The 11,372-nt window shown below is 39.7% G+C and overlaps 1 protein-coding gene across 1 annotated transcript in view; it reads right to left on the bottom strand.

Moving 5' to 3' along the window:
- foxn1 (forkhead box N1) overlaps positions 1–11,372 on the bottom strand; it is a 30,563-nt gene that overhangs the window by 1,621 nt on the left and 17,570 nt on the right. The window contains exons 7-9 of the mRNA XM_061919192.1: positions 9,820–9,916; positions 5,219–5,426; positions 4,811–5,149 (exon numbers count right to left, since the gene is read on the bottom strand). Of these exons, the coding sequence (XP_061775176.1) occupies positions 4,811–5,149; positions 5,219–5,426; positions 9,820–9,916 (644 nt within the window). The remainder of the gene's footprint in view (positions 1–4,810; positions 5,150–5,218; positions 5,427–9,819; positions 9,917–11,372) is intronic.

The raw sequence follows: 11,372 nt of genomic DNA, 5'->3' as shown, positions 1-11,372 counted from the left end.
CACCCTCAGGAAGAGGTGCTTTAAAACATGGCTGGTCGGCAGTTTTAGCTACTTCTAAATCACTAATCCTCATCTCCATGGCGACAAATAAAGTAAGTTTCTTACAAGTATCATCCTTGCAGTGCGAGGAATGGCTAAACATGCTTCACTACTTCACTCACCGCCGATACAATGTAAACAAACGCCAGTGCTGGATCTACACCTAACATCCACTGTAATGATACCAAGTACAGGAGCGTACTTAGTCTTCTTAGTTTTTTTAAAAATTTATGTTATGTTTATAAACTCAGGAAATACGTCTCTGGACACATGAGGACTTTGAATATGACCAATGTATGATCCTGTAACTACTTGGTATCGGATTGATACCCACATTTGTGGTATCATCCAAAACTAATGTAAAGTATCCAAACAACTGACAAGTGATTATTACATTTTAACAGAAGTGTAGATAGAAAATCCATCCATTCATTTTTCTACCGCTTGTGCCTTTTTGGGGTGGCGGGGGGGGGGTTGCTGGAGCCTATCTCAGCTACTATCGGGCGGAAGACGGGGTACACCCTGGACAAGTCGCCACCTCATCGCAGGTAAATAGAACATGTTAAAAGAAAAGGTAAGCAGATATTAACAGTAAATGAACAAGTAGGTATATTAATTGTTCATTTTCTACCACTTGTCATTTCTAGATAAATAAAATAAGATAAACGACACAAAATGTTACTGCATACGTCAGCAGCAAATTTAGGAGCCGTTGTTTGCTTACTTGCTACTAAAAGACAAGTTGTTTTGCATGTTCACTATTTTATTTAAGGACAAAATTGCAATAAGAAACATATGTTTAATGTACCCTAAGATTTTTTGTTGAAATAAAACCAATAAGGTAATTTTTTGCAGTCCACTTCATTTAGAAAAGTATCAAAAAGTACCGAAAAGTATCGACCCAACTCTCTCCTTTGAGTCACACATTAAAAGCGTTACTAAAACGGCCTTCTTTCATCTCCGTAATATCGCTAAAATTCGCTCCATTTTGTCCACTAAAGACGCCGAGATCATTATCCATGCGTTTGTTACGCCGCGTCTCGATTACTGTAACGTATTATTTTCGGGTCTCCCCATGTCTAGCATTAAAACATTACAGTTGGTACAAAATGCGGCTGCTAGACTTTTGACAAGAACAAGAAAGTTTGATCACATTACGCCTGTACTGTATATACCTTTATATACATATATACATACATATATACCTATACTGGCTCAACTGCACAGTCTTCCTGTGCACTTAAGATGTGACTTTAAGGTTTTACTACTTACGTATAAAATACTACATGGTCTAGCTTGCCGATTGTATTGTACCATATGTCCCGGCAAGAAATCTGCGTTCAAAAGACTCCGGCTTATTAGTGATTCCTAGAGCCCAAAAAAAGTCTGCGGGCTATAGAGCGTTTTCCGTTCGGGCTCCAGTACTCTGGAATGCCCTCCCGGTAAAAGTTCGAGATGCTACCTCAGTAGAAGCATTTAAGTCTCACCTTAAAACTCATCTGTATACTCTTGCCTTTAAATAGACTCCCTTTTTAGACCAGTTGATCTGCCGCTTCTTTTCTTTTTTCTCCTATGCCCCCCCCTCCTCCCGTGTGGAGGGGGTCCGGTCCGATGACCATGGATGAAGTACTGGCTGTCCAGAGTCGGGACCCAGGATGGACCGCTCGCCTGTGTATCGGTTGGCGACATCTTTACAATGCTGATCCGCCTCCGCTTGGGATGGTTTCCTGTGGACGGGACTCTCGCTGCTGTCTTGGATCCGCTTTGAACTGAACTCTCGCGGCTGTGTTGGAGCCACTATGGATTGAACTTTCACAGTATCATGTTAGACCCGCTCGACATCCATTGCTTTCGGTCCCCTACAGGGGGGGGGGGGGGGGGTTGCCCACATCTGAGGTCCTCTCCAAGGTTTCTCATAGTCAGCATTGTCACTGGCGTCCCACTGGATGTGAATTCTCCCTGCCCACTGGGTGTGAGTTTTCCTTGCCCTTTTGTGGGTTCTTCCGAGGATGTCGTAGTCGTAATGATTTGTGCAGTCCTTTGAGACATTTGTGATTTGGGGCTATATAAATAAAATAAACATTGGAATATATTTTGGAACCGGTAACAAAACATTGGTATCGGGACAACACTAGTTACAACTTTACGCTACTTAGTTTTAGAAATGGCAACCGCGGAGGGAGAATGTCCCACAACAAGAGGACGGAGAAAAAGAAGGAGCTTATTGAGGACGGTGCTGGCTACAATGGCGGACGCGTGCAAATTTTCGAGACTTATGCAGATCCCAAATACACATCAGCAGGCACCGATAGGTAAGAAAAGTTGGTTTTGCATAATATCGCAAAACAAAACACCAGCTTACGTCTCCTAGTAGGTGCCATTTCGATTTTAAAACATTGATTAAAACTGGTAATTAATGAGAATCCTGATTAATCTGAAAAAGCAAGTATTTTGGACACCCCTAGTAAATATGAATAAAGTTAAAGTACCAATGATTGTGACACACACATCGGATGTGGCGAAATTAATCTCTGCATTTGACCCATCACCCTTGATCATCCCCTTGGAGGTGAGGGGAGCAGTGAGCAGCAGCGGTGGCAGCGCCCGGGAATCATTTTCGGTGATTTAACCCCAAATTCCGACCCTTGACGCTGAGTGCCCAGCAGAGAGATAAGGGGTCCCAATTTTTATAGTCTTTGGTGTGACTTAGCCGGGGTTTTAACTCACAACCTACCGATTTCAGGGCGGACACTCCTACCACTAGGCCACTGAGTAGGTAATAATAGTATAAACTGTCCATATAGTCTAGGTTTCTGTGGTTTATCCGTTATACAGAGCTTAATACTTAAAACAGCGGAATATACTTTAGGTCAGGAAAAAACACAGAGGCTATTTCATCCCGACAAGCCTGTTTCGCAGGTTTCCCTGCTCCTCAGGGAATACAAATCCCTTGCGGAACAGGGAAACCTGCGAAACAGGCTCCGTTATACACAGCTCAATACCGGGATAGAACGAAATATACGTTAGGTCAGGAAAAAACACAGACTTGTGACTGTTTCGCAGGTTTTCCTGCTCCTCAAGTGATTTGTATTCCCTCAGGAGCAGGAAACCTGTGAAACAGGCTTGTCGGGATGAAATAGCCTCTGTGTTTTTTCCTGACCTAACATATATTCCGCTCTACCCCGGTATCGAGCTCTGTATAACGGATAAACCACAGAAACCTGGACTATATGGACAGTTTATACTATTATTACCTACACAGTGGCCTAGTGGTTGGAGTGTCCGCCCTGAGATCGGTAGGTTGTGAGTTCAAACCCCGGCACAGAGGCTGAAAAAAAACACATAGGCTATTTCTTCCTACCTAACATTTTTGGCAGGTTCCCATGCTCCTCAGGGAATACAAATCCCTTGAGGAGCAGGGAAACCTGCGAAAAAGGCTTGTCGGGATGAAATAGTCTCTGTGTTTTTTCCTGACCTAACTTATATTCCGTTATACCACGGTATCGAGCTCTGTATAACGGATAAACCACAGAAACCTGGACTATATGGACAGTTTATACTATTATTACCTACTCAGTGGCCTAGTGGTTGGAGTGTCCGCCCTGAGATCGGTAGGTTATGAGTTCAAACAGAGGCTGAAAAAAAACACATATGCTATTTCTTCCTAACTAGCCTGTTGGGCAGGTTTCCCTGCTCCTCAGGGAATACAAATCCCTTGAGGAGCATGGAAACCTGCGAAACAGGCTTGTCGGGATTAAGTAGCCTCTGTGTTTTTTCCTCATCTAACATATATTCCGCTCTACCCCTGGATCGAGCTCTGTATAACGTACAAACCACAGAAACCTGGAGTATATGGACGGTTAATAATATCAGTACCTACTCAGTGGCCTAGTGGTTGGAGTGTCCGCCCTGAGATCGGTAGGTTATGAGTTCAAACCCCGGCACAGAGGCTAAAAAAAACACAGAGGCTATTTCTTCCTGACTAGCCTGTTTGGCAGGTTTCCATGCTCCTCAGGGAATACAAATCCCTTGAGGAGCAGTGAAACCTGAAAAAAGGCTTGTCGGGATGAAATAGCCTCTGTGTTTTTTCCTGACCTAACATATATTCCGCTCTACCTCGGGATCGAGCTCTGTATAACGGACAAACCACAGAAACCTGGACTATATGGACAGTTTATACTATTATTACCTACACAGTGGCCTAGTGGTTGGAGTGTCCGCCCTGAGATCGGTAGGTTGTGAGTTCAAACCCCGGCACAGAGGTTGAAAAAAAAACACATAAGCTATTTCTTCCTAACTAGCCTGTTTGGCAGGTTTCCATGCTCCTCAGGGAATACAAATCCTTTGAGGAGCATGGAAACCTGCGAAACAGGCTTGTCGGGATGAAATAGCCTCTGTGTTTTTTCCTGACCTAACTTATATTCCGTTATACCCCGGTATCGAGCTCTGTATAACGGATAAACCACAGAAACCTGGACTATATGGACAGTTTATACTATTATTACCTACACAGTGGCCTAGTGGTTGGAGTGTCCGCCCTGAGATCGGTAGGTTGTGAGTTCAAACCCCGGCACAGAGGCTAAAAAAAACTGAGAGGCTATTTCATTCCTAAAAAGCCTGAATCTCAGGTTTCCCTGCTCCTCAGGGAATACAAATCCCTTGAGGAGCAGTGTAACCTGCGAAAAAGGCTTGTCGGGATGACATAGTCTCTGTGTTTCTTCCTGACCTAACGTCTAAATTGTCCATAAGTAGACTGTTTGCCACTGCCCACCTTGCAATTGCAGGTCCGTCAGACTGGGGTTGAGCACGTCCACATCATAACTGGAGTCTTCGAACAAAAAGTCCTGCAGGCCCCTGACGCTGAAGTCGGCCTGCGGGGCGGCGCTGTAGGCGGGCGGAAGCTTCCCATTCGAAGCCGCGTTAGGTTGGACGTCAGCTGTGAGCTGCTGATGCAGGTGGAGGAACGGCTCCGAAGGTGGAGAAGTCTGTGAATAGTGCGGACGTCGACCGGGTGTTGAGGAGGAGGCGCCATCAAAGCCTGCAGTTCTGGCGTAAACCGGCACCGATCGCCACTTGTTGGGCCGATCTCCAAGTAGGCGATCGAGGTCCTCTGCAGGAAGGAGCAAATGAAGGGTTCCCGTTCTTTCCCAATAACCGTCTAGATGTTTCTACAACTCACCGGGTCTGGCCATGCTCCTGCGAACAGTGACGGGATCTTTGCGGCGCCACTTGTGGAGCTCCTCCTGCATCTTTGCCACCTTGGCGGGGTTGAGAGACCACAGGCAACCTTTACGGGACGAGTTGCCATTTTGGATCTGCGCCTTCTCGAAACACTTGTTCAAGGAGAGGTTGTGTCGCACCGAGTTCTTCCATCCATCAGGGGCTGTCTGGGAAGACCGGGAGAGGGGACATGCTTCAATCAGGTTCATGGTAAATGTTAAATCGTACAAAAGTACATTAAACATTTTTTTTATATAAAATAATGGGTTTATGTTAAATAACAAATACAAAATATATAAATATATTAAAAAATGATAATAATAATCAGTCCATGTTAAATAATTAATACATAATATGTAAATATATGTTAAAAAATAAATAAAATAATCGGTTTATGTTAAATAACAAACACATAATATTTAGATATATTTAAAAAAAATACAAATATATTTGAAAAAACAAATAGAATTGATTTACGTTAAATAACAAATACAAAGTGTATAAGTATATTTAGATGGAAAAACAATCAGTCCATGTTAAATAACAAATATATAATATATAAATATAAGTAAAAAAATTGACAAAATAATCGGTTTATTTTAAATAAATACAACATTTATTATTATATATATATTTTTTTCAAATAATCAGTCCATGTTAAATAACAAATACATAAATTATAAATATGTGCGAAAAAATAAATGAAATAATTGGTGCATGTTAAATGACAAATACATAGTGTATAAATATGGATAAAAAAAATTGAATACAAATATATTTGAAAAAATAAATAGAATAATAGATTCATGTTAAATAACAAATACAAAATAGATTAAATATATTTATATGGGAAACAAATCAGTCCATGTTAAATAACAAATACATAATATATAAATATGTGTAAAAAAAAATAAAGAAAATAATCGGTTTATGTTAAATAAATACAACATATACTTATATATATATATATATATATATATATATATATATATATATATATGTATATATATATATATATATATATATATATATATATATATATATATATATATATATAATAATCAGTCCATATTAAATAACAAACAGATAATACAAAATATATGTAAAAAAATAAACAAATATATATATCGGTTTGTGTTAAATAAAAAATTTTTTAAAAAAAAGTTTTGAAAAAAATAATTGCTTCATGTTAAATAAGTACACAATATATAAATATATTTAAATAAAAAAAATATAAATAATCAGTACATTTTAAATAGCAAATACATAGTATATAAATATATGAAAAAATAATAATAATCAGTTTATGTTGTATAACAAATAGAAAATATATAAATATATGTAAAAAAAAACCTTGGTTTATGCTAAATAAATACAATATATATATATATGTATATATATATACACATACATACATATATATATATATACTGTGTATATATATATATATATATATATATATATATATATATATATATATATATATATATATATATATATATATATATATATATATATATATATATATATATATATATATATATATATATATGAAAAGAAAAGGTTCATGTTACCAGATGTACTAAAGTATTTTCACATCTGGCTATTACACGTATTACACACAAAGTACATTAAGGAAATTAAAAAAAAAAAATTGGGACATCACACAATTATATTGTTTAATCAGAATGTCAAATGGTTGATAAATTAAGTGTCACTCATTTCTATAATAATATAATTTAATTGTGTTTAATTACTGTAGAATTAAAAAAATAAGACACACATGAACATTCTCATGTGCGCTCGACTCCAGCTGTTGTGCACAAACCATGTCCGCAAATTTAAAGTTCTGGGCACTCCATAATTTTTATTTTTTTTAATTATTATTATTATTTTATCCATTACTACTATTTTATCCATTATTGTTATTATGTTACCCATTAAACGATTCACTGAAGCAACAGCATATAACACAATCCTTTTTTCCCCCTAGTCTATTAATCCAGCTCTGAAGTAAGTCCCAATGATTAATCACGTACTGCAGCCCAGCTCAGTCTATCATATTCATTTAACAAGTACATCATCGAATAGCTTATTCAAGTCAAACCACAGTCAGAGCTTTTCAAATGGGTGCATGTAATTCTCCATCTGAAAAGATTTATGCTCCTCATTATCTCATTTAATTTAAAAGTGATTCTAAAGCACATGCCACTATTTTAATTTCTCCCTGCAGGAAACATGAAAACATGCAACCATCTGCCAACTATATATATATAAACTGTATAAATCAATACGTTTACATGCAGTTGCAGGTGCTTAATGGCCTGAAGTCAATTGAAGTATTTTAATGTATGTCATAAAAATACCAACCATGAAAAAAAAAACATGTTTAAGCGTTCAAATTTTCTGGGCCTGCAGCAGGTTTAGCTTTTTTGCATCATGGCCACCCAAATTTTTGAACTCTCTCTAAATAAAGGGTCCTAATCTGCACCTGCTTTTAAAAAAAAAATTATAATAAATTTACCTGACATAAACCACTTAGCTAACACACAAGCAAGCACTAATAAAGCCAGTGTATTTTTTTTGTTTTTATTGAAACTCCTACGCCTGCTTTCAACCTTCCGTCACATGTTACTTATTTACTGATTGCATGCATTGTCACTGCTTAAATGTCTGCCATGACTCATCCGTCATCATTACAGCGCAACTAATTAGTGTCATCTACTGTAACAGATGATGTTCTGACAGTAAGTCACCGGACCGGCTCCAGCTAGAACAACAGCGGCTAATGAAATAAAGCAGAATGCAAAATTCCGCGGTACTTGACTGCACTGCAATCCTGGGCAAATTGTTGCAAGTCACAACATTTCAGTTGTTACACAAGCTTTTTAAAGGGAACCAAACCCTCGATACTGCACAGGCTGTCACGACGCAATTCCGTCTAATTATTTACGACACAGGTGCTCCTCATTAAATTGTGCATACGCGACACGGAAGGACTGACTTGAAGACGTTATCAGTATAAACTTGCACCAGTTCAAAGTAGTGACTTGCTGGAAAAAATTAGAGACGTCCGATGATATCAGACTGACGATATTATCGGCCGATAAATGCTTTAAGATTTAATATCGGATATGATCTGTATCGGTTTCAAAAATTAAAATGATAGGTTGATTGGCAACACTAAATTGGTCCTAGTGTGTGAATGTGAGTGTGAATGTTGTCTGTCTATCTATGTTGGCCCTGCGATGAGGTGGCGACTTGTCCAGGGTGTACCCTGCCTTCCGCCCGATTGTAACTGAGATAGGCGCCAGCGCCCCCCGCGACCCCGAAAGGGAATAAGCGGTAGAAATGGATGGATGGATGGACTTTTTTAAAACGCTGCTGTACGGAGTTGTACGCGGAAATAGGGAGAATTACAGAGCACCAATAAAACTTAAAGATACTACCTTTGCGTGCCGGCCCGATCACATAATATATACGGCTTTTAACACACACAAGTGAATGCCATGCATACTTGGTCAACAGCCATGCAGGTCACGCTGAGGGTGGCCGTATAAACAACTTGAACACTGTTACAAATATGCGCCACACTGTGAACCCACACCAAACTAAGAACGACAGACACATTTCGGGAGAACATCCGCACCATAACACAACATAAACACAACAGGAGAAATACCCAGAACCCTTGCAGCACTAACTCTTCCGGGACATTACAATATACACCCCCAACCTCCTCATGTTCTCTCAGGGAGAGCATGTCCCAAGCTGCTGTTTTGAGGCATGTTAAAAAAAACTTCAATAATAAATATGGCAGTGCCATGTTGGCATTTTTTTTTCCATAACTTGAGTTGATTTATTTCGGAAAACTTTGTTACGTTGTTTAATGCATCACAACAAAATTAGGCATAGTAATGTGTTAATTCCACAACTGTATATATCGGTGTGGAGAGGCGGAGCCCACGGTCCGACAGACAGGCAGGGCACGCTTGAGCCCGGCCCAAGATGGCGGCGATGAGGCGGCGACGGCGAGCGAGCGGCGAGGCGGGGCGCACCGGGAGCGAAGCCTCAATCAAGATCAGGTGCGTAAATCACGCACCTGGGGACAATCATGCATTCCTCTCGCACTGGTTGAAAGGGCGGCAGCCGTGAACGTCGGGAAGAGAGGCGGAGAGACTGGAAGAAGCAGGAGTGCAGCTGACGCAAAGCGAGAGAGAAGGAGAGCCGAAGACAGACGACGAGCGAGCGGAAAAGAGGGGCGGAAAAGCCACCTGGACTGAGGCGTTTATTGAAAAATAAACAAAGTTAAACAGCTTGAAGTCATGTCCTTCCTTGGTGGTCCTGGGAACCCGCAAGAGGACGGCTTGAGACCGTCACAATCGGTAATTAAGAGTTGGAAAATATCGGATATCAGCCAAAAAGCCATTATCGGACATCTCTAATCAGAACTTTCCTAATATCATCAGATTTAAGAAAGACAAACGTCTATTTTGAGAGGGTTGCAACAAGTAAACAGACCTTGAACATGACTTATTAGTGTAGCATGTGGGTGTTTACCTTAAAGTAGGGGAAGTTCTCCGTCATGAAGCTGTAGATCTGACTGACTGGCAGGCTTCCCGTTTTGCTGTTCTTCAGGGCCATGAAGATGAGAATGCTGCAGCGCGCAGAGAAACAAGGAGACAACGCCGCATTTATTCAATCAGTTGGCTCATCCACTGATGTTACAGTAAACAGGCAGAACCCCCTCCAGGGGAGACCGAGTGGGTCTAACATAATACTGTGAAAGTCCAGTCCATAGTGGATCTAAAATAATAGTGTGAAAGTCCAGTCCATAGTAAATCTAGCATAATAGTGTGAGAGTCCAGTCCATAGTGGATCTAACATAATATTGTGAAAGTCCAGTCCATAGTGGATCTAACATAATAGTGTGAAAGTCCAGTCCATACTGGATCTAACATAATAGTGTGAAAGTCCAGTCCATAGTGGATCTAACATAATAGTGTGAAAGTCCAGTCCATAATGGATCTAACATAATAGTGTGAGAGTCCAGTCCATACTGGAGCTAGCATAATAGTGAGAGTCCAGTCCATACTGGAGCTAGCATAATAGTGAGAGTCCAGTCCATAGGGGATCTAACAAAATAGTGTGAAAGTCCAGTCCATAGTGGATCTAACATAATAGTGTGAGAGTCCAGTCCATAGTAAAACTAGCATAATAGTATGAGAGCCCAGTCCATAGTGGATCTAACATAATAGTGTGACAGTCCAGTCCATACTGGATCTAACATAATAGTGTGAGAGTCCAGTCCATAGTGGATCTAACATAATAGTGTGAAAGTCCAGTCCATAGTTGATCTAACATAATAGTGTGAGAGTCCAGTCCATAGTGGATCTAACATAATAGTGTGAGAGTCCAGTCCATAGTGGAGCTAGCATAATAGTGAGAGTCCAGTCCATAGTGGATCTAACATAATAGTGTAAGAGTCCAGTCCGTAGTGGATCTAACATAATAGTGTGAGAATCCAGTCCATATTGGATCTAACATAATAGTGTGAGAATCCAGTCCATATTGGATCTAACATAATCGTGTGAGAATCCAGTCCATAGTGGATCTAACATAATGCTGTGAGAGTCCAGTCCATAGTGAATCTAACATAATGGTGTGAGAATCCAGTCCATAGTGGATCTAACATAATAGTGTGAGAATCCAGTCCATATTGGATCTAACATAATAGTGTGAGAATCTAGTCCATAGTGGATCAAACATAATAGTGTGGGAGTCCAGTCCATAGTGGATTTAATATAATAGTGTGAGAGTCCAGTCCATAGTGGATTTAACATAATAGTGTGAGAATCTAGTCCATAGTGGATCAAACATAATAGTGTAGGAGTCCAGTCCATATTGGATCTAACATAATAGTGTGAGAATCTAGTCCATAGTGGATCAAACATAATAGTGTGAAAGTCCAGTCCATACTGAATCTAACATAATAGTGTGAGAGTCCAGTCCATAGTGGATCTAACATAATAGTGTGAAAGTCCAGTCCATACTGAATCTAACATAATAGTGTGAGAGTCCAGTCCATAGTGGATCTAACATAATATTGTGAA

The sequence above is a fragment of the Nerophis ophidion genome, linkage group LG13 (genome assembly GCF_033978795.1).
Source record: "Nerophis ophidion isolate RoL-2023_Sa linkage group LG13, RoL_Noph_v1.0, whole genome shotgun sequence".
In the NCBI taxonomy this organism is placed as follows: domain Eukaryota; kingdom Metazoa; phylum Chordata; class Actinopteri; order Syngnathiformes; family Syngnathidae; genus Nerophis; species Nerophis ophidion.
Note: the sequence above shows the minus strand (reverse complement) of the source record. Positions and strands in the feature narration are given on the sequence as shown.